The following is a 24,133-nucleotide window of genomic DNA, read 5'->3' as shown; positions in this document are numbered from 1 at the left end:
TTTTAGATACAACACCAAGGGCACAATCTATGAAAGAAAGAATTGATAATCTGGACTTAATTAAAATTAAAAATTTATGCTCTGCAAAAGACACTGTCAAGAGAATGAAAAGGTAAGCCATAGACTTGGGGAAATTTGCAAAAGACACATCTGATAAAGGACTATTAGCCAAAATGTACAGAGTACTCTTAAAATTCAACAATAAAGAAATGAGCAACCCATTTGAGAACAGGCAAAAGACCTTAATAGATATTTCACCAAAGAAGGTATACAGATGGCAAATAAATGTATGCAAAGATGCTCCACATCGTATGTCATTAGAGGAATGTAAACTAAAATAGTAATGATGCTACTACACTCCTATTAGACTGGCCAAGGTCCAGAACACTGACAACACCAAATGCTGGTAAAGATGTGGAGCAACCGGAACGCATTCATTGCTTATGACAATGCAAAATGGTGCAGCCAGTTTGGAAGAGAGTTTGGCAGTTTCTTATAAAACTAAACATATTTTTACCATATGATCTAGTAATTGCACTCTTTGTTTTCACCCCGAAGGAGTTCAAAATGTATGTCCATGCAAAAATCTGCACATGGGTGTTTATAACAGCTTTATTCTTTTTTTTTTTTTTTTTTTTTTTTTTGCGGTACGCAGGCCTCTCACTGTTGTGGCCTCTCCCGTTGCGGAGCACAGGCTCCGGACGCGCAGGCTCAGCGGCCACGGCTCATGGGCCCAGCCGCTCCACGGCATGTGGGATCTTCCCGGACTGGGGCACGAACTCATGTCCCCTGCATCGGCAGGCGGACTCTCAACTACTGCGCCACCAGGGAAGCCCAGCTTTATTCTTATTTTCTAAAATTTGGAAGCAACCTCCAAAATGTCCATCAGTAGGTGAATGGATAAACTGTGGTACATCCAAACAATGGAATATTATTTGGCACTAAAAAGAAACCAACTATCAAGCCATGAAAAGATATGGTTCCTCCATAGGAACCTTAAATATAAATTATTAAGTGAAAGAAGCCAATCTTCAAAGGCTACATACTGTAAGATCCCAACTATATGACTTTCTAGAAAAGTGAAAATTATGAAGGCAGTGAAAAGATCAGCAACCGCCAGGGACTAGCAGAGAGGGAGGGATGAGTAAGTAGAGCACAGAGGATTTTTAGGAAGTGAAACTACTCTCTATGGTACTATAATGGTAGGTACTTCTCATTATACATTTGTCCAAATTCATAGAATGTGAAACACCAAGAATGACCCCTAATGTAAACTATGGACTTCGGGTGATAATGATATGTCAGTGCAGATTCATTAGTTATAACAAATGGACCACTCTGGTAGGAATGTTGATAATGGGACTGTGCATGGGGTGGGGGGCGGGGGGGATATGGGAAATCTCTGTAACTTCTGCTCAATTTTTTTGTAAACCTAAAACAGCTCTAAAAAAATAAAGTCTTTTTTTTTTTATTTTTTTATTTTAAAGGCAGGGGGAGAATGGGACTCTTCTAGGCCTTGACTGCAGCCATGTCCTTTAGGGGCTGGGGATCCTGTGGCCTCTGGCCCAAGTTTGGCTCCACCATCTTGGTCAGCCATTGGTTGACAGTGATGTCCTCAACCCCATGGTGGAGGTTGTCCTGTCTGGAAGCCTCTACACCCTCTCCAGAGAGTGCTGGCTCTGATGTGCATTGTCCCAAATGGGAGCCAGAGCTATCATCTGTTCAATCCAGTGGAGGCCCTCCCCAGGGAAACCTAGCACCTCCTCTCCCCTGCCCCATAACAGTACTTTCTGGATCACTGCAGCCTAGAACATGTAATCAAAACCCTAGAGCTCCACCTGCTCCCCGAGAATTGGACATCTGCTTTCTTCAGGGGTTCAGCTTTGCCTGCCATTTACACTGGGTGCTCAGAACCACCGTGTAGGTATTTTCGGCCATTCCAGAAATGAGAATACAGGAGGAGAGGGAGATGGAGTTGATTATTAAGCTGTGAAATTCTGGGTCAGAAGCTGCATGATCATCCAAACCCAGTTATAATTAACAGGGTATTACCAGTGATAGGTGACCTCTGTGCACAGTGATACCTAAAAGGTCCAGAACTTTCAGTCGTCTCTCAATAAGAATGGAAAGCTTTATCCTCATCTGAGCAGTCATCTACCCCAATGACTTAGCTTGTTTCAGAGCAACTATGCCCCTATCTGGCCTCTGTGACCTGTTCAAACCTAAATGCTGCGTTAAGAACTTCTGTTTGACCCCCATCCCTCACAATGTCTACGGCACCTGTGCCCAAGCTGTGGGCGGATATACATGGCTTAAGGGAATGCAGCACAAACGTGTTACCCACACATATCACTGAACATCAGGACATGAGGCTTCCTCCCTAACCTCCCCTCCCATGGCCATGAAGCTGGAGCCATCACCATTCCATTGTTATCCATATGGACAGTGCTGGCCTTTAGTTTGTGTTTATATTTTTGCAGGGCCTGTTCAACATTTTTCAAGTTCATATCCACCTAACCTTCACTCACAACCAGACAAGACCTGTTAACCTGGGACTAGAAGAATTATTGTTACTGTTACACCCCTTTCTACTGATGGCATTCCTTGTCCACAGTTGTCTCCACTCATTTGTTTAATATCCTCATTCATAGTAACTGTAGCCTCAACTTCTGAGCTTCCGTAGCATGGCGTAGCCAGCGAGTACCTAAGGAACCATGAGTTACTTAGGAGGATCTTGCATTTCTGATAGGCCAAGAATGGGAATAAGGACTATGTCAGTCAAGCCTGGGTCTCATAAGACATTCATATGGAAGATGCTGTTTGACTCTCCTCTTCAGTACACACAAACCGTCTATTAGTACCAATACTCTGGGTCTTTGGAAGTGCCAACGGTCACTGAATCCCTGGCCTGCCAACTTCACCCCCCTCAGTGGCTTCCTGCCAACTATGTCTGCTCCTCCACATTGTATCCACCTTACCAACACTTGATGGACAGCCTGAGGCAGGGAGCCCAAGTATCTTCTAGCTTGCGATACCTGGGAATGTCACAGCTAATTGGCATTTACTCTACTAGGAAAGGTGTGAGAAAGGGAACCCAGCTCCCACCTCAGAAGTCTGCACAACCCACAGGATAGCTAAAATAAAGACATTTAGGGACTTCCCTGGTGGTCCAGTGGTTAAGACTCCATGCTCCTAATGCAGGGGGCCTGGGTTCAATCCCTGGTCAGGGAAGTAGATCCCACATGCCATGACTAAAAACAAAACAAAACAAAAAGATCCTGCATGCTGCAACTAAAAGATCCTGCATGCTGCAGCTAAAGATCCCACATGCCGCAACTAAAAAAAAAAAGATCCCACATGCGGCAACAAAGTTCCCGCGTGCCGCAACTAAGACCCAGCACAGCCAAACAAACAAACAAATATTTTTTTTAAATAAAGACAGATAACACCAAGTATCCACGAGGATGTGGAATAGTGGGAACTCTCACTGCTGCGGGGAAGGCAAATTGGTACAACCACTTTGGAAAACTGTTTAATAGTGTTATGGGCTGAATGTTTGTGTCCCCCTCAAATTCATATCTTGAAATCCTAACCCCTAATGTGATGATCTTAGGAGGCAGGGCCTTTGGGAGGTGATTAGGTCAAGGGTGGAGCCCTCATGAATGGGATTAGTGCCCATATAAAAGAGACCCCAGAGAGCACTCTCATCACCATGTGAGGATACTGCAGGAAGGCACCATCTGTGAACCAGGAAACGGGCCCTCTCTAGACACTGAATCTGCCATCACCTTGATCTTGGGCTTCCAAACCCCAGAACACTGAGAAATAAGTGTGTGTTGTTTAAACCACCCAGTCTATGATAGTTTTATTATAGCAGTCTGAACATAGTAAGACAGGCAGTGTCTTTTAAAGTTGAATGTATGTACACACTTTGTGGCCCAGCATTTCTGCTTCTGGGTATATACCTAACAGAAATGCATGCATGTGTTACAAAAGGAATGTGTAAGAATGTTCATTGCAACACTATGCAAAGTAGCCAAAAAACTAGAAGCTATTCAATACCGTCAGCTATAGGATGAACAAATAATTTGTGGTATGTTCACTCAGTGGGATGCAATACAACGAGAATGAAGAAATGACAGCTCCACACACAAACATAATGGTGAAGGAAACCAGACACAAGAGTAAACACTGTATGAGTCCATTTATATAAAGTTCCAAAACAAGCAAAGCTAGAAGTCAGGATGGGGGGAGGGGGTGCGGGAAGGGCCCATCTGGTAGGGGAACTTCTAATGATTCTTGATCTGGGCACTGATGACACCAGTGTTCAGTTTGTGAGAATGCATCAAGCTTTTCCTTTATGACGTGTGTGTGTGTGTGTGTGTGTGTGTGTGTGTGTGTGTGTGTGTGTGTATGTATAATACTTAAATAAAAATATGTTTTTATTTTGAAGCTTTTTGGGGAGTGACTTTTCCTCCGCTCTGGCTCCTTTCAGTATATATAACCAGCCTCATCAGGCAAAGGAGCCACATCAAAATCCTCACTCATAGCTTGGCCCTCATAGTACTCATAGGTACCTCACTCATAGCTTGGCCCTCCAGAGAGCACAGCTCTGATATTTGTACACTGACTATGCTTCACATAACCTCAGGTTGGAGACATCCCATCCACACCTCCTGCCCCAAAATGCAGTTGGCTAAATCCAGCCTTTGGCCCAGGGCCTCTTAGGGAAGGGGGATAAGACTTTAAAATCCCTTTTATCTACAAAAACTGTAACGTTATAATGGGAAGAGCAATAGAAGTAGCAATCAGACCACATAAAGTGAATAAATGTGAAGCGTTCTCCCCATACAGATTCAAATATTTAAGAAAGTTTCGGCACAATTCGAGGTTTCTCTTCAGAGCAGGTGGCTTTCTCTTATCTAGCTCCGCACTCTCCTTTTATAGCCAGGAATTACGTTTCAAATTCAGAAAATGAGAAAAATAAAATTGGGTTAAATAAGTAAGCCTGTTTCCTTTGCTCTTCTCCTTCCTTTGGTTTCGTGACTGTCATAGTTCTAGAATTTCTCTTTGGGAATGCAGAGTTGGGACTCTTAAGCTCTGGAAATGGGGAGCTGAGTGGAGGAAGGGCCCCTATGCTCCCGAGCGGCTCCAGGCTCCTGCTGCCCGGCACTGCCCCCAGCTTGGCACGAGTGAATGGCGCCAGCCCACAGCCTTGGGCAGCAGCAGCTGTGCATTCTGATTCCTTTGAACCACTACTCTGACCTTTCTTACTACTCATTTGTGTTTCTTAAAGGACAGTGTCCAGGAACTTTTCTGCTGTTTGCACTTTACTTTGCCTGTAAAAGTCTTCTTGAAAGCTGGATGAGCTGCTTTCCCCTCCTCTGGGTTCTGTCTTGTTTGGCGGAATCATTTCTCCCAACTTCATCAGATGAGGGCGGGAGTGTGTGTGTCGGGGGATGGGGGTGGGGATGCCGGTTGAGTTCCCATCTACAGGGAATGTGGCACCAGTTTCTTTTCATTCAATGTCACTGACCTGTAAGTGTCTGATGTCAGAATTACAATCTAAGCTTGACTTGGGAAATTATCCCATAGATTAGTACAGTATACAGTGAAACAGATCTTGGGTCGAAATACCATCTTATTGTCCAAATACCATCATACTGTCTTTTATTTATGTATTTTTTAACATCTTTATTGGCGTATAATTGCTTTACAATCATCATACTGTCTTTTAAATGAAATTCTTTTTGTTGGGATTTTACTCAAACTAATACGTATTTGGTTACTCTTATTAACAATAGGGTGTACTCAGGAGAAAAGATAAATTTATATATTGTCCATTTAAATCCTGTGGAAGAACACTCTTTCTTTTTGACAAAAGGTAGATAGCTGTCAGGATAGGGGACAGCTGTCTGCCTGCATTTAGGCCTGTCCTCAGAGGGACACGACATCTAGCCAGGTAACATTTCCAAGCTATCTTCTCTGAGAGGAAAATACAATGTAATTGTTAAATTTAAGGTAATTTTTAAAAAATAAGTGAATAAGTTTTAAAAGTAAGAGAAAACGTAAACAGCTGAAACCTAAACCTAAATTTTCTGCCTATTGGCCCAAGCACTCGTGTTATTTTAGGTGTGAAACAGCTCAAATGAAAGTTTGCCCATAAATCTCTACGATATTTTATTGGTACTGCTTTATAATAGAGATCAAAGATTGGGATTGGAAGCCCGTCTTAATGTGGAGTCCAAAGAGTTTTAAGATGTTCCTTTATGACCCCAGCATGTTGTCAGAGTGTTGATGTTTTGTTAATGTCAAACTGTGTAGCAAAGAGTTGATCAAATTTGGAATTCATGGAAGGGTTGATATGAAAAAGAAAACTCTTTAAACAGAGATGTTGGCTGGCAAATGGATTATCTCCTTCCTTTAAGTTGTTTCAGCATGTGAGTGGGGAGCTAGCTGAGTGTACCTTATTGTTAAAACCTCAAAGTCCTCAGAGACCCGGAGCAAAACTCCCCAAGGTCTCGGGCTCTGACAGCCAGTGGGCACTGAGGGTGTGAGGGAGGTTTGGGAGCCAGCAAAGACCTGGGCAGAAAGGGGCAGGAGGGGTCCCTGCAGCCCCTCCTGGCACTAGAGAGCCCGCAGTGGGTTGTTGGCGTCTGGCCGCCTTGAGCCGTTGCCGCCCCCGTGTCGTTGCTATTCCCTCCTGTTCCTTTTCGCCTAGATAATTGACCTCTCCCCCTCTGTGGCCCTTTCCGCTGGTCACAGGGCTGTCCTGGCTAACCTGTTGCTGAACTTGGCCAGCTCACCCGCTGTGGCTTTAGCAGATGTTTCTGCTCTCTGAGGCTAACATAAGATTTTAGTCCTGTTGGTACCCCCACCCAGCTGCCTTGGGCAATTTACCTAAATGATCAGTTTCTCTCAGTTCTCCTAAGCCCGAATCCAGAATGCTTAGAAAGGCAGTGTCCTATCATCAGTGTCCTTGTTTTCCATGACAGCTTTTAAGCTCTGTCCTCACCCAACTTTGATTCTGGCCCCGAGACATGCATAAGAAGACTTAGCACCCTTTAAGCCCCTTTCCTTTTCTGTTACTAAAGTGCCACCAGTCTTCATCCAGTTGGCATTTATTGAGTACCGGCTGTGTGCCAGGTGCCTGGTCTATAAAGATGAGACAGGTGCTGATCTTGCCCTGGAGAAGCCAGGGGAGGCGGGCATGTAACAATTACTACACACTGGCCTACTTGTAGTTACGGAAGAGCTCCGAGGTGAGGACGCATCACAGAGGAGAGAGAAGTTGTACCTGCCTGGATTGGTGGTGGAAGAGGATCTTCTGCAAGAGTCAGAAAGCCTTCACAAAGCAATTGATTTTTGAGCAGTGTTTCAAATTTTGAGTAGAAAATTTCTAGGTAGACAAAAGTAGGTGGAGAGGGCATTCCAGGCAGAAGCTAGAAAAAGCATGGAACTTCCAAGGAACAGTATGTAGTTTGGAATTGCTGGGGTCTGAGCTGCAGGGGGAGACAAGAGATGAAGTTGCAAAGAGAGGCCTGGGGCGGCAGGCTAAGGAGCTTGGGTTTCATCCTGAGGTCAAGTAGAGAAGTGACATCACATTCTTTGACTAAGATAGAAAATCACCTTAGCAACTGTGTGGCTGAAGAATAGTGAGGCCAGAGGTAGGAAAATTGTTATCAGTATCAGGGCCCTTTCCCTCAGTCATGGCCCCTTGAGGCTGTGAGTGACCACCCCAAAGCAGACATGGACCTTTGCTCACAGAATCTTAGGAGAGTAGACCAATATGGTGGTGTCCAGCTGGAGACCCCAGGAGAACTAGAGTAATAGATGTCTTCAGTCTGGGGCCAGAATGGACATCCTGAACAAGGAGCGTTCACATTTGCCCCCAGATTGCATCCCCTCCCAATCATATCACGTGACAAGGAACAGGGCTAGGCACCTGGGAGACCTTAGCTTCCCACTGGCATCTCTGCTGTCTCCTTGGAGATGGGGTCTGCAGGCCCTCTGCCGACTTCCTCTTGAGACCCCTTGGCCTTATTGAAGACCTTTGGGCCTTTCCTCATTAACAGGACATGCCAAAAATCAAATTACTGAATTCAGCTCATCAAATATTGGGGAAGATAAAGGCAACGTGTCCTAATATAAATGGGATTGCAGATTGTCGTCGGGTGGAATTTAGTAAGAAGATGCGAAAGTCTGCGGAATGATAAGGAAACCTTAACCAGAATAATTTCAACTCTAGAACTGTGCTGCTGGTTTAGGGGACTTAGGATGTATCGCAAGAGAGACGAAGGTGTCCACACTTGAACAGTGGAAGAGGGAGAGGAAAAGCCTCATTTGAGAGATTTAGAATGCAGAACCTACAGGACTGGGGAGCTGATGGGGTGCAGCAGGGAGGGGAGTCATCCTCCTCCACACGGTCCGGTGATTTTCTCCATCACGGCTCAGCCATGACTTGCAAAAGCAGGAAAGGCAGATTGTAAGAGCGATTGTGGAGTATGCAGAGCTGGAAAGTGAGGGAGTTTGAGAACTTGGAAGGAACTCTCCACGTGGTCCACACTGAGTAGTGAAGCTGAGTTGCGGGCCAGAAAAGCCATGACTGGGGAGAGCTATCGGGGGCTTGGGGAGCACGTAAGCATTTGCACGACGCCGGTGATGGCCAGCAGTTTCTCAACTGCCGGAGAGACCCTGCTGCTCTTTCCCAGTTATACATTGTGTTCTGCACTTAGGACCCTGCCTCGGAGTCTCTTCAGGTACCGTGGCAGATCTCACGTAGCTGATGAGGGTGCGGGGACCACTATGCTGTTGCCTAGGTGGGTCTCCCTGAAATAACAGAGCTCATATTTGAGGAAGCAGCTTATGGAGAGTGGCTGTTTGTCCCTCCAGTCCCCCTCCCACAGGGATCCCTGCTGTGCTGTGGACTGGACTTGACACAAGTGCCATGTGTCACGGGGCACAGTCCCAGTGACACTGGCAGAAATCAGGCCCAATTCATGAGAGGCCCTGACATGCCAAACCACAAATGTAATTATAACATCTTCACTCCTTTTCTTTTGAGAAATAGCAGTCTATTTACAAAACTATGTGGATATAAAGATAAAGACTGTTTTCTCGGAATTCCGTCTGAATCCTACCCCAAGATCTAGTGAAAGATTATTAAAAGGAATGCCCTTTAAAAATTAGGCATAATTATACTACCCCAAAAGTTTTAATGTTTAGCTTTTTCATGAGCACTTGGGTTCTTTGGCATCTGACCATTGCAGTGTGAATATTAAAATGTTTCCTTCTGTGTAAGACACAGGATATCAAGCAATGTTTATAACCTGGGCAGCAGCTGAGTGTACCAATGGTTTTAGGATAGAATAGCCAAAACCGTTTATCTTGTACTTAAAATACTAGCTGCCTGTGAAATTCTTATGTAAAGATGTTTAAATAGGAGTCTACCGTGTATCAATATTTCATAGAATGTTTTATGTGATGGAATAAACAGTAAACAGAATAAATAGGTGATTTGTATTCTGGGTGAAAGTCAGCCATTCATTTGTAAACCAGAAGTGCTTGCTGTGTGTCAAGTGGTGGATAGAGAGAAACAGTCCTCATTCCTGAAGATAGCATGGTCTAGTGGAGAAGAGAGGCACATAAAGAAGCAGTTAGGGTGAGTGTAGGAGCTGTAGACGCTCTTACATGAGAGAGCAGGGAGGATGCAGTGAGTGACTGTTCAGGACTGCCTCAAGTCCTTTTTGAGAGAGCAGGGGCCCTGGGGAGGAAGTATACAAAACGCAGGGAGTGCTCCAGCCAGGGGAATCCGGGTAAGTGTTTCAGAGATGCTGATGAGCTGAATCTTAAACGATGTACAAAGCTGGCAAAACATCCAGAAAGGTGCTCCAGGAAGAGAGAACAACATGTGCGTGAACTGGAGCAGCAAGCAGGCCTGGGTGGCTCTGGTTACTGCATGGGAGGGGGCCCCAGGGCAAAGGCTGAAGGGAAGTCTGAGCCAGGGGACCAAAGGACCTGGCAGATCATGGCATGGCCAGTGAGCTGACTTTTATTGAGCATCTTCAATATTGTTTTACTAATAAGAGAACCAAGACTCAGAGAATTATACTAGGTTCCCCAAGTTGCACAGGAAATGGTGAGCCCAGGATTAGACCCCCCAAGTCTGCCTGGCTTCAAAGCCTTTGCTGTTTTTCCTGAGATGTGCTGCTGATGAGTCTGGGTCTCACCCTTTTGGTTCATGGTCTTTAGACTTTTCTTTTTTCTTTTTAGTGGTAAAGGCCTTTTTTGCAAATAAAATCTTAACCCCAAACTCCAACATGTAAAAATAGATCAGGTTGTATTTCATTAACATAAAGGTCTTCCATATTTAAATGTATAACAGTTATGAGATCAGGTAATGAGAACAGGGACTTTCTTTTTAATAAGCTCTTTTATTTTAAAATAAATTTAAATTTACAGAAATCTTGCAAAGATAGTACAGAGAGGTGCCATATACCACACACCCAGCTCTCCCCCTTGCTCGCATCTTGCATTACCATGGTACGTTTGTCAGAACTAAGAAGTTGACATTGGAACATTGCTATTAACCAATCCATACTTTATTTGGATTTCACCAGTTTTTCCACCAATTATCTTTCCGTTCCAGGGTTGAGTCCAGGGTACCACATTTAGTTGCAATGACTTTCTTTGCACAAACACTAAAACATGAAGTCAGGAAATATGTTACATTCTCAGATGTTCAGCTTTATGATTGAAAATAAGATACTGCCTTGAACCCTTAGAAGAAATGCTATCTGTAAAAAAAGGTACTAAGCCCTGGACTACAGGCATGCAAGGCAAGAGCAACCTGCTACCGAAATGCAGTTGGTATAATTATCTGACAATGCAGCCCAGAGAAGAATCCAACAAGGCACACCCCACAAACTCAGTTTATTCTGTCTTATTCAGCTTGGGCTGTCATACAATATACCATAGACTGGGCAGTTTAAATAACAGACATTGTTTTTTTTCACAGTTCTGGAGGCTAGAAGTCCCAGATGAAGGTGCTGGCCAATTCAGTTCCTAGTGAGGACTCTCTTCCTGGCATGTAGAGGGCTGTGTCCTCACGTGACCTTTTTTGTGTGTGTGCAGGGCAGGGAGGGGGGAGTTATCTCTCTATTTATCAGATCAGGGCCACACCCTTATGACCTCATTTAACCTTAATTACCACCAAAAGACCCCACCTCCAAATACAGTCACATTGAGGGTTAGGGCTTCATCGTAGGAATTTGGGGGGTGGGGGAGGGACAGAGTTCAGTCCATAGCCTAGTCCAAAGGCTGAAATAATGTGAAATCTTTACAGTTCAATCATGGTATTAAAATTTTCTCGAGCTTCCCTGGTGGCGCAGTGGTTGAGAGTCCACCTGCTGATGCAGGGGACACGGGTTCGTGCCCCGGTCCGGGAAGATGCCACGTGCCGCGGAGTGGCTGGGCCCGTGAGCCATGGCCGCTGAGCCTGCGCGTCTGGAGCCTGTGCTCCGCAACAGGAGAGGCCACAACAGTGAGAGGCCCGCGAACTGCAAAAAAAAAAAAAAAAAAAAAAAAGTCTCCATTTCGTACAGTATGTTTATGCAGGTAAATATGTATTACTTTGTAAAACACTTGATACATGCAAGAAAATGTTAAATATTTAGATCCCATTTGAATACTCATTAAATAAGTTAACAGAGAATATAGTGTCATCTGAACAAACGATGCAAAAGCAATGGCAAGAAAAATTTTTCAAAAGTAGTTGCCTTATAAAAGCTGTTACCAGAAGTCTTCAGGTAGTCATTAGGTTTTCCATACAAAAGATACAGCATCCGTCAGAATAATGCCAAGTAATACCATATAATTATTAGCTGTTTGTTACTGGTGTGGACTGTGAGTTCTAGAATTTACTTTTCAGTACCAAAGGTTATTTACTGTGCTGAACCAGAATACAAGTCCAGATACCTCACACGGAGTAGGACATCACTGGGGTTTGTTTTGTTTTTGCTGATAAAGAAACGTAACTAGCTAACTTTACCTCAGCTAGTGCATAGTTGCTGCTCTGTTACTTCAAAATTACTTAGCAGAGTGTTAGAAAGTGTTGCTTGACACTGCAGATCCAGGAGGTCCACAGTAGGTGCGTTGGATAAATGTCTGTTAATGCTGCCGTTTTTAGTTTGGGAGGTGGGAGTGAATGATGATGCCATTAATCAAGAAAAACATGGAAGAAGGAATAGATTTAAAGGTAGGAGGGAGGGAGCCTGAAGTAGCTTCAGGACATCCAGGTAGATTTACTCATTTTGTCTTTGGAATTTTAGAGTAAACAAATAACATTCCAGGATAGCTATAAGTCATGATTTGAAAATAAGTTGAAGAGGATTTCCTTTTTTTTTTTTTTAATTTAAGAGAGTATACCATTGAATCAGTTTATAATGGAATAGAAAATCAATAAAAGGAAGAAATAATTTGGGCTTAAAAACTGCAAAATGAGTGACTAGTTGACCACAGTGTTCATCTAGGGAATCTGGATTTGTGAATCTTTCAGTGATTATTTTTTCTTCCAGTTTTATTGAGATATTGATATAATTGAAATATCGAACTAAGTTCAAGGTGTACAGCCTAATGATTTGACTTACACATATTATGAAATGATTATCACAGTACGTTTAGTGAGCATCCGTCATCTCATACAGGTACAGCATTAAAGAAATAGAAAACATATTTCCTTCCTGTGACGAGAACTCTTAGGATTTACTCTCTTAACAGCTTTCATAGATAATGCAGTGTTCATTATATGTATCACGTTGCACATTACATCCCTAGTATTTATTTATCTTATAACTGGAAGTTTGTAACTTTTCACTACCTTCGGCAATTCCCCTCCCCCCCAAATCAGTGATGTTTTATCGGAGTATTCTGTTAACGTTGCAACATGTGATTTGGTCAGTTGTGGTATTTTCAATTACTGAAGCATTGATTCAGCAATTTCAGTCTGATGAAACCATGTCACAAGTTTACACTCAGCCCTTGGGTTCTTTTATTTTCCCCAGCTTTATTGAGGAATCATTGGCAAATACAATTGTGTAATTTTAGAGTGTATGATGTCATGATTTGATATACATGTACATTGTGAAATGATTGCCATGATCAAGATAATTAACACATCCATCACCTCACATAGTTAACTCTTTATTGTGTCTGTGGTTAGAATGCTTGAGATTTACCTCAGCAAATTTCAATTATACAATACCGTGTTATTAACTACAGTCTCATGCTGTACCTTAGATCCTCAGACATTATTCATCTTATAAATTAAAGTATGTAAAAGAATTTGACCTCCACCTTCCCATTTTTCCCTCTCCCCAGCCCCTGGCAACTACCGTTCTACTCTCTGTTTCTATGAAATCAGCTTTTTTTTTTAATAAAAGATTGCACACATAAGTGATACATACAGCATTTGTGTTTCTCTGTCAGGCTTGTGTCACTTAGCATAATGCCCTCCAGGTTCATCCATGTTGTCACAAATGGCAGGATTTCCTTCTTTTTATGGCTGAATAATATTTCAGTGTGTGTGTGTGTGTGTGTGTGTGTGTGTGTATCACATTTTCTTTATCCATTCAACTGTCAACAGGCACTTAGGCTGTTTCCATGTCTTGGCTCTTGCGAATAATGCTGCAGTGAACATGGGAGTGCAGATATCTCCTCAAAGTACCAATTCCATTTCTTTTGGATATACACCAGTACTGTTTTCCATAATGGCTGTACCAATTTACATTCCCCCCAATAATGTACAAGGGTTCCCTTTTCTGCACATCCTCACTAACGTTTAGCTCTTATCTTTTTGATAATAGCCATCCTAACAGATGAGAGGTGATATAGAAATTAAGAAAGCAGTCACACTCACAAAAGCATCAAAAACAATAAAATACTTGGGAATTTAACCAAGGAGGTAAAATACCTATACATTGAAAACTTTAAGACATTGATGAGAAAATTGATGAGGACACAAATAAGTAGGAAGATACCCTGTGTTATTGGATTGGAAGAATTAATATCATTTAATTGCCCATACGACCCAAAGTGATCTATAGATTCAGTGTAATCCCTATAAAAATTCCAATAGCATTTTTCACAGAAATAGAAAAAACTCTCCTAAAATTCACAAAAGACCCTCAATAGCCAAAGCAATCTTGAGAAAGAAGAACAAAACTGGAGGCATCAGCACTTCTGATTTCAAACTCGATTACAAAGCTGTAATAATCAACACATTAGCATGAAAACAGACACATAGACTAATGGAACAGAATAGGCAGCCCAGAAGTAAACCCATGTATGTATGGCAAACTAATCTTTGACAAGGTGCCAAGATGGGGAAAGAATTGTCTCTTCAGTAAATGGTGTTGGGGCTTCCCTGGTGGCGCAGTGGTTGAGAGTCCGTCCGCCTGCCAATGCAGGGGACACGGATTCGTGCCCCAGTCCGGGAAGATCCCACATGTCGCGGAGCGGCTGGGCCCGTCAGCCATGGCCGCTGAGCCTGCATGTCCGGAGCCTGTACTCCGCAACGGCAGAGGCCACAGCAGTGAGAGACCCGTGTACCACAAAATAAATAAATAAATGGTGTTGAGAAAACTGCATAGCCACGTGCAAAAGGATGAAACTGGACCCCTTACTTACAACATGCACAGAAATTAACTCAAAATGAGTTAAAGACTTAAATGTAAGACATTGGGTTCTTAAGTGTACAGTTATCTGGGATAGTTATATCCACAAGTACAAGTCATTCTTGAGTCTAGAGCTTTAGTTTTAGTGCATAGTTGTTTTTATAATATTTTTTTGTTTTAGTGTTTAGTTATTTTTCATTTGCTCCCATGTATTTTTCCCTCCATTACCAGTTCTTCTCACCTTTCACATTCACATCCCATTTGACCCTAAAGGCTTATGGAAGGTTATCAGATGGTGTGGTCTTTCTGCTGTATCTTCAGGGAAAAGAGTTTCCTCCCTGTTCAGCTCACTCTGGAAGCTCCAGCTGTTCACCAAAGCTCTGCCCCCCGGGCTGCTTCTGAGCCTGTGGTTAGCTCCTGCAGATTGGAAAAAGCTGCTCATGGCCTGTTCTCTGCTTGCAGGTTGTCCCCATGCTTCCCAGGCTGCTGTGTGAGGAACTGTGCAGCCTCAACCCCATGACCGACAAGCTCACCTTCTCCGTGATCTGGACGCTAACTCCGAAGGGCAAGGTAACAACTTACATGCGTGTCCGTTCCATTCAGTGAGTCCCTGTTCAGCAACACTGTGTTTCTGGTGCTGGGCTGGAGCCCCATGGTGGTAGGATGAGGGCAGTGTAGGGGCAGTGCCAGAGAGGAGAACACAGGGGAGGAGCTCTCAGTCCATGTAGAAGGCTGAGCCTCAGCAGTTTTCAGTGTATCATGTGAAGGAAGAAAGAGCGTAAGCAGAGTCACGTGGGGGAGGCCTCTTGCAGGAGAGGGTGTACATGAAGGTGCGTGTGGCTGGCATTGGCCGTGTGGATGGGCCTGGGCTGTGGTTAGGAGAGCAGGCCATTGTGTGAAGGAGGACATTTGGGGAAAGGGTGGTGAGTTTGAATAGGTGAGGTGGACTCAAACCATGGGGACCCACAAATGCCAGTTGCAAATGAATTGTAGGTGTTAGGTTTCCTCTGAAGTGTCATGAGAAAGGTGACATTTTAGAAAGATTAGTGCTGCGTCATTGTGCTGGTTGAAGATGAATGAAATTTGCACAAGGTAGTGCTGTAATCAAGACACAAGGTGATGAAACCGTGGACTGATAAGAGAGAGGAGAATAATGTCAGCGGCCATTCCCTAAATACAGGGAAGAAAGGTGACTCCAGAAAACGCTAGTCCCCCCCGCAAAACAGAAACAACTCTGAACTTCTGAAAATAGGGTAATGATTGGGTAAGCTATGGTAGCGACTCAGTGGAATGTTGTACAATTACTAAAGTTGTTACAAAGACTGTGTAAGAACATGGGAAAAGTTTATGCTGTAATATTAAATGGAAGTTAAAAAAAAGATATTTAATTATAAAGAGGTTCCAAATAAAGATGGAGGATCAAATACCCACATTTACTTTCATTCCCTCCCAAAACCTCACTAAAACAACAGTGAAGAGATTTTTTTTAAAAAAACATAAACCCACAAGGACAAAGAGAATGGGAGAGGAGACAACAGCAACAAAAATTTGGAAGCTGAGAAGCAGATGGATGAGTGGTAACTGACTTAGCAGTCCTGAGAAAGCTGAGTCCTGAGCCAACGCCCGAGAAAGCCAAGAAACAACCCAGTTTACACAGCAGGATCCTAAAGAAGTTCAGAAATGGACAGCAGCAGGTAACTCTGTAAAGTGGGGGAAGAGGTGGGGGAAGGAGAGACTAACTGTATTGGTTGAAAATTTATTTAAAAAGATTGCCCCTTCCATAACGTAGTAGAAGACCAGCAATTTATCCTTGGGACAGGATAAAGGAAAGGCTGTCTGAACTAGGGGACGCCAAACACAGTTGTGGTAGTGGCCCCTTTGGGGAGGTTGAGTGAATGCTGCTGGCACGTTGAATACTGGCCGAACATTCAGAGTCCCAGCTTTCTTTTCCCAGCCAACCTCAGAATTCTAGTAGCCAAGCCTATACCCTTGAGTCCAAAGATAGGAAAATCTTTCTCTGAGGAATCTGAGCGGTAAAGAAGATTTAAAGCTAATAACCTCAAGGATTTCCCAACCAACAGCTCAGCTGTATTTCCCTACAATAAAGCTTGCAGACAATGAGCTCCACCCACCCAAGCAGAGCTTTTTAGGATTTCACTAAAAATCAGTCTTTTAACATTTCACTGTCCTATATAAAGAGACAACCAAGAGGAAAGCCTCGAACGTGAAATAGCAAAACCAAACAGGAAAGCAACTAGAACAAAACAAGGAGAAGAAACTATTTTTTTATATCCTCAGAGAATTTCTTTTTTAAAGAAAGTATGTGTATTACAAGATCTAGGCACTTTCAAAAAGAAACATTCGGAAGGGGGGAAAAGGAGCTCTTTTTTAATTGAATTAAATTAACAGCATGAAATTAAAAACATGATAGAAGAAATAAGACTCAAGGTTCAGATTGGAAGATAAAGTTGAAGAATTGTCCCAGAATATGATAGAAAAGACAAGAAAAGTAGAGGACCAGTCCAAGACATCCATCTGTTCAATGAACATTCCAGAAATAGGGAACAGAGAAAAAGAGGGAGAAGAAATGATGAACAGAATCATTCAGGGAAATGCCCCATTACTGCAGGATGTGACTTTCCAGACAGAAAAAGCCCGCTGCCCAGCACAGTGATGGAGACGCACCATCTCCAAGCCACATTGTCATAAAATTTCAGAACACCGAGGACAAAGAAAAGATCCTATAGGCTTCTAAGAAGGAAAAAAAGAGTCACATACAGGAGATCCAAATTCAAAATAACTTAAGACTTTTCTGTTATAACCCTAGAGACTAGATGACAGTGAAGCAAAGCTCTCTAATTTCTGAAAGACTGTGACTTCCATGCTAAAATGCTGTACCCAGCTAAGCCATCAATAAAATGTGAGAGCAGGAAAGGACGTTTTCAGACATGCAAGTTCTCCAAAAAAAGGTACATCTCATATACCCTTTCTCAGGAAGCTACCAGAAGATGTACTTCACCAAAAAGAGTAAATCAGGAAGGAGGAAGACGTGGGATTCAGGAAACAAATCAACTAGTACAGTAAAGAAGTGAAAGAATCACCTAGATTGCAAGTCACCAAACTTTTCCTGTAAAGGACCAGTTAGTAAATATTTTTGGTTTTATACGCCATTTGGTCTATTACAGCTACTCAACTCCGCCATTGTAGCACGAAAGAAGACAATACATAAATAATGAGAATGCTGCGTCCCACTAAAACTTTACTTAAAAACACGTGGCAGGCTGGATTTGGCCCACAGACCATAATTTGTTGACACCTGACCTAGACGATGGTGAAGAAAGTTCCCAGGGTATCAGTTCTACGCAGATGCAGAAGACGGGGGTTCAGATTGGAGCAGGTCAGAAGGTGACCATCTCTGCAAGCCAGGGAGAGAGCGCTCACCAGATATTGAGTTGGCTGGCGTCTTGATCTTGGACTTCTTGGCCTCCAGAACTGTGAGAAATAAATTGTTTAAGCCACCCAATCTGCGGTATTTTGTTATGGCAGCCCTAGCAGACTAATACAATATCAACTGAACTTTTTTACTGGATTACATTAAAATCTATTGGTCTGTTTCACACTTTGAATGGACCTTTTACCCATGCATGGTTTTTTATCATGTATTTAGAAATTTAAGCCATTCAGAAAATATTGGCTTATTAGTCTGATTTTCTTAATGTGGACACATTTCATTATATGATATTAAAAATCATATTTATTAATATCACTACAGACCCTAAACAAGTCTTTAAATATTAGAAAACGTGTATCATGTGTCAGATACAAGGTTTTCAAAATTCTGATTTTTGTAAAAGCTTGAATTTTATCATTGGCAATAAATAATGTTAGTTGTTTTTCTTGAAGTGCCAGATAACCGTCGTGTGTCACTTGTTCCTCCAAGTAACAGTGATGATCTGTAAAAACGGCGGTCAGTTCAGCTCACAACTCAAAGTTAAGTGCTTTTCCTCAAGACAACCACTGTACTTTGACATGCTGCGTAAGTGAAAAAGACAAGTACTCAAGGGTTGAGCCATAATAAAAGTATTAACTTTTACCGCTTCATCAAGAACGTTCTTTTTTTTTTTTTTTTTTTTTTTGCGGTACGCGGGCCTCTCACTGTTGTGGCCCCTCCTGTTGCGGAGCACAGGCTCCGGACGCGCAGGCTCAGCGGCCATGGCTCACGGGCCCAGCCGCCCCGCGGCATGTGGGATCTTCCCGGACCGGGGCATGAACCCGTGTCCCCTGCATCGGCAGGCGGACTCTCAACCACTGTGCCACCAGGGAAGCCCAAGAACATTCTCAAGTGAACTAGGTTTTCTCTTTCCTGCGAGTATGAGCTGGTGACGAGACCCTGACCACTGCCACCACTTGTTGCCGTTGCCTGATTCATGCCAAGGCATTAACAGTTTTCCCCACCAGTGCTTCTGTACCATCTGTATAAATGTCAACACATGGAAAAGGGCAAATAATGCCTACTAGTATTATTACGAAAATAGTTTTGACCTCACGGATCCCTGAATGGATCCCCACGAGTCCACAGACCATACTTCGAGAACCACTGCTTCAGACAATTGATGGAAAACTTGAGGTGGATTAATATACAGAATATACCAAAAAACCAACCAAATTAAAACAAGACAGTTGTTAGTTTCGGTGAAAATAAAAAGTTATGAGGAAAGAAAAGTAATGCTTAGTGTTTACATAGTTGTAATAGTTAAATCTCATAGTTATGAGGTAACTTTATTGGGAGCATTGAGGGCCTGGAGTGGTTATCTGGGTTTGGTTGGGGGAAGGGAGTGTATGTGGAAAGAAAAGTAAATTCTCTTCTTCTATAGTGAAAAGTTTGTGAATAATGCCTAAAACTGAAAAATCAAGCAGTAATCAAGCAGATTATATACAAGTATGAAAAGTAAATAACACGGCTTCCCTGGTGGTGCAGTGGTTAAGAATCCACCTGCCAATGCAGGGGACACGGGTTCAAGCCCTGGTCCGGGAAGACCCCACATACCACGGAGCAGCTAAGCCTGTGCGCCACAACTACTGAGCCTGCGCTCTAGAGCCCGCGAGGCACAGCTACTGAGCCTGCGTGCCACAGCTGCCGAAGGCCGCGAGCCTAGAGCCCATGCTTCACAGCAAGAGAAGCCACCACGGTGAGAAGCCTGCGCACCGCAGCGAGGAGTAGCCCCCACTCGCCACAACTAGAGAAAGCCCATGCACCGCAATGAAGACCCAACGCAGCCAAAAATAAAAACATAAATTAAATAAATAAAAATATTTAAAAAGAAAGTAAATAACAAAATAATCTGCTGAGAGGTGAAAGTGGCTACCCTTGGGGAGGGGCAGAGGAGGGAGAGGGACAGAGGGCTGCTGTTCTTCATAATGAGCCTTTAAAACTACTTCACTGTTTGAACTATCGATACTTCAATTTTTAAATTTTTATTTTGAAAAATTTCAAACATAAATGAAAGTAAAGAAAATAACACAATAAATCCACCATCTCTATCTCCTAGATTTAACTACTGTCAACATTTATTCTTTGCTAAAGTATTTTAAAGAAAACCACAGACATCGTGTCATTTCACTCTTACATATTTTGATATGTGGCTCTAAAAATTTTGGACGTTTTCTTACATAACCACAATGCCATCAGACACCTAACAATAGTAATGCCCTGGTGTCACCTAAACCCCAGTCCATAATTACATTTCCCACATTGTCTCCAATCGATTCGTCCAAAGTGGAATCAAAACAAGTTACCAACATTACATTTGGTTTTTGTGACTCCTAAATATCTGATAGTAAGTTCCTTTTTAAGAGTCAAGAAGCAAACAGTACCTGAAATAGAAAGAAGGAATTGTGAGGACAGTGTGCCAGCAGTCATGTTTTGGTGGGGGTGGCAACATGCATGGGGGAAAAAAATGAATGGAAAAAGACCAGAAGGAAATAAAATAGAATGCCCGTAGTGGTTGTGTTTGGGTAGTAAGACTACGAGTAATTTTTTCTACTTTTTTGTATTTTCTAGTGTTTTTTGAAAACATGTATTACTTTCATGTTTTTATAAATGCTTATTTTTGCAAAAGTTTAACTAAATAGAAAATAAAAACCCATAGAAGAAAACTAACGAGTCAACAGAAAAGAACTCTGAATCTGAATTAAGCCTGCCAGGGCCAGACCCAAGGAATAAAAAGCTGCCTGATCTAATGAGCTTCCAAAATACGAGGGTCATAAAAGAAGCACTCGGAAGAGGCAGACTCCGAAAACTCAGCTGGTCTCTGGAGGGCTTCTTCTGGAGGCAGTGTCTAGCGACCAAGCCTTCTGGCACCAGGGGGCTGGAGAGCAGGTGTGGAGAAGGCACAGGGTCCAGGAGGGGATGCTGGGCCTCTATCAAAGCAAGCCAAACAGGCAGTGTGAGCATTTAGACTTCAGACAGTCGTGGAGCAAGACCCGCTAACCACACTCCTTGTACTGTGGTCATTCAGACGTCCTACCCAGAACAGGAGGCCACACGGTGGGTGGACCTGGGTGGTTAGTCCTGGGTGTAGTGACACATAAGTATCTCTTACTCACAGTCAAGATGCATGAAATGCGAGTTCGGATTCCAGACTCATGTCCAAGGGGTGGTGCTTGTTCAGGGGGCCAGAGAAGGCAGTAGGGAGGGAGGTGGCCCTGCATCAAGAACCAGTAAACAAGGAGGAGGGCAGCCAAAGCCTGAGGCTGGCTTTGTATGTAGTGGTGGCTTCTCGTGATACAAGGTCTTGGACTTAGAAGGAGCCAGAGAAGGGCCAGCAGCATTGAGCCACTACTACTGCAGCATGGCTGCCAGTCTCACCTGGACTTGAAGTGGAGAACATTTTTGGGTTTTTTTCCTTTGTCTGCTGGAATGTCTTACTTTCTGGAGCAGGCATGGTCAGCTATAGAAAGCCTATTCCAACTTTTTTTAAACACCCAGTAGATTTTTTTTAAGTATGCACTAGGAAGCCTTGGTCATATATACTTTCATTAAGCCAGTGCCCAGGTTTTTAGAACAGTAAACTCTGAAAGATCCATTTTGGGCATATTTCTCACATATTGGTGGTGAGAGCATTGTTCTCTGATCTAGATAATTGTGATTATATATTTTCGTAAGAGAAAACAAACCCAACTAAATCTGGTGCTTTGTAAGATCCAAGTCTGGTACCATGAAATCCACTTTGACCATGTCGGGCCAGTGACTCATTATCCCTGCTCATCATGTGTCTCAGTTGGCAAGGCACTAAGGCCCTGCAAAACAGAGACCACATCCACGTGCTCCACTCATCAGAGGCATCTTAATTTGAAGTCCCCTTTGGAAACAACACCAATCTTACACTTTAAAGAAGGTCACAAACAATGAATGTGACTTGATAACTAAGTCCTTAAGTCTTAGAACCATAAAATCTCAGGGTCAAAGGTCAGAATCATAAAGGAAGAGTCTCATAATTACAGTAGCAATCCACAGCTTGTGTCTCCCACAGCGTACCTGCCCTGTGCTCTCTGGCTCGGTTAGAATGCAGGAGTGTACTCCGAGGTGCCCGTTTCAGCCTCAGTCAGTGGCAAACTCCTTTCAGCCGTTTACACAGCCCAGAAGCCATGGGGTCATTATTGGCTCTGGTCTTTCTCTCACCCCTCACGTCCAGGCCAGCAGTAAGTCACCTCAGCTTTGCCTCCAGTACCTCCAGAATCTGCCCCCTTCCTTACCACTCCCAGCACTGACACCTGCATCCAGGCTGCCATCCCCCACCCGACTGCAGGGGCCTCCCGACTGTTCTCTGAGCTTCTGCTGCTGCCCCGCTTCATCGTCTCCCTACACAGCAGAAAGAGTGATTCTTCTAAATCAGAAATTAGGTCTCGTCTCTTTCTCCTTTTTAATAGCTTGTCAGTCTCTCATTCAGAATAAAATCTAAGAAATCTTTAAAGTGGGATTTCTTTCCCTGTTCTTTTCTCTCTGTCTTCTCTGCTAGAAATGCATGGATTGCAGCGAGTTCCGGGGACTAGGGTCTTTTCTCGTTTCCTGGAGCATCTTTACTCGCATGGGAAAAGCAGCTTTTACCACGTGGCTGAGCTCTCCACTGTGTAGCAGCTCCGAAGCCCAGCTTCCACGACCTGACCTCAGAGGAGGTCAGACTTCCCTAACTGCCATCCTAGAAAACCCTGCAAGTCTCTGCCCATTCTTTGTAGCTCAGGAAAAGTCTTTCTAGTCCCTGCCTAACACCCCATTTTGAACATTGGACATTGTAGGAGAACTGTGGTATGTGCCAGTTCAGACTGTCTTTCTTCAGCTGGATCTTCAATGCTGCTTAGGAATCCTTTTATTTATTGCTAATGCAGTTGTTTCAAACCTTTATTCTTGCTTCCCGCTTCCAACTTTGCCTTCCGGTCCTCTTTCCCTCAAGACCCGCCATTCCCCCAGGTAACTTTCAGTTTTCCTTCTTGGAAAGCAGAGAGACCAGCCAGCTGGGTCTGCTACAGTCCCCCCTTCAGAGACTCATCGTTTCCCCTGTCTCGATGCAGTAAAACACACTCCTGTTGCAACCTGAGGTTACGCCCTATGTTCTCCGGGTCTTTTAATGGCATCGGCATCCTCTGAACCACCCAGACGCTCAGTCTCTAGCCTGCCACATCCCAGCAGTTTTAAGTGATAGCAGCTCTACCTTTGCAGAGTGTCTCTCATCAATCCTCTCTTCACTGTTAGCACAGTCGCTGTCCCCACCCAAGTACTTGACATCCTCCCCTGGATAGGAGAGACTGTTCATGGCCTCTTCATTCTGTATCCCCAGTGGTGGTAGGTGACTTTCCAGAAGCTGAAGCTGGTCCTGTTCCTCAATATCCTCTTACAGCATGACAGTGGGACAGTGGGTTACGATTGTCTACAAAAGTCTAATCTCCAGAGGATGGCAAGCAAAGACCTCCACCAACCCCTCCCCCATTGCATGACCATCTGCCGCGCATCCTTCGGCCCCCTCAGCCTCTGCTGTCACCACTGTAGGGTTCGTTTGGCCTAATACGGAATTGCTCCACTTCTGAGACTTCGCATATGCTTTTCCCACTTCCTGGAATGTCCTTCCCTGCATCCCTACTAATATGAATCCTACTTATCCTTGAGACTCGGCTAAAATGCCTCTTCTTCTATGAAACTGTTATTAGTCCTTCATTCATTCACTTAGTAAATATTCATTGAATGTTTGCTCTGTTCAGACACTATACAAGGTATTGAAGCTACAGGAATTAAATATGCACTAAAATAGAAACAGTAGTTAATTCCTGATGGTGGATTTTATAGATTTGTTTCTTCTCCTTTTCCCACCTATATTTTTTTAAAGTTTTCTGCAATGAATGGATATTGTCATTGTAGTAAAAGTAAGAATTATTTTGAGATTTTTTTTTTCTGATTTTGTTTGTTTGTT

The 24,133-nt window shown here is 43.3% G+C and overlaps 1 protein-coding gene and 1 long non-coding RNA gene across 9 annotated transcripts in view; one reads left to right on the top strand and one right to left on the bottom strand.

The window, feature by feature from the left end:
• Positions 1–24,133, top strand: part of DIS3L2 (DIS3 like 3'-5' exoribonuclease 2) — a 373,385-nt gene that overhangs the window by 260,940 nt on the left and 88,312 nt on the right. For all 8 annotated transcript variants that reach the window (XR_003435198.1, XM_027118351.1, XM_027118355.1 and 5 more), the window contains one exon: positions 15,135–15,242. Coding sequence is in view for 7 of the 8 variants with exons in the window: in XM_027118351.1 (XP_026974152.1) it covers positions 15,135–15,242 (108 nt within the window). In the remaining variant the exon portion in view is untranslated. The remainder of the gene's footprint in view (positions 1–15,134; positions 15,243–24,133) is intronic.
• The window catches only part of LOC113626694 (uncharacterized), a 41,238-nt gene continuing 28,615 nt past the window's right edge, over positions 11,511–24,133 (bottom strand). Inside the window, exons 3-4 of the long non-coding RNA XR_003435219.1 lie at positions 14,914–18,164; positions 11,511–11,558 (exon numbers count right to left, since the gene is read on the bottom strand). This is a non-coding gene — a long non-coding RNA (uncharacterized LOC113626694). The remainder of the gene's footprint in view (positions 11,559–14,913; positions 18,165–24,133) is intronic.

The sequence above is a fragment of the Aethalodelphis obliquidens genome, unplaced genomic scaffold (assembly GCF_003676395.1).
Source record: "Aethalodelphis obliquidens isolate GAN/ISIS:26980383/991018 unplaced genomic scaffold, ASM367639v1 scaffold2, whole genome shotgun sequence".
NCBI classification, from domain to species: Eukaryota; Metazoa; Chordata; class Mammalia; order Artiodactyla; family Delphinidae; genus Aethalodelphis; species Aethalodelphis obliquidens.
Note: the sequence above shows the minus strand (reverse complement) of the source record. Positions and strands in the feature narration are given on the sequence as shown.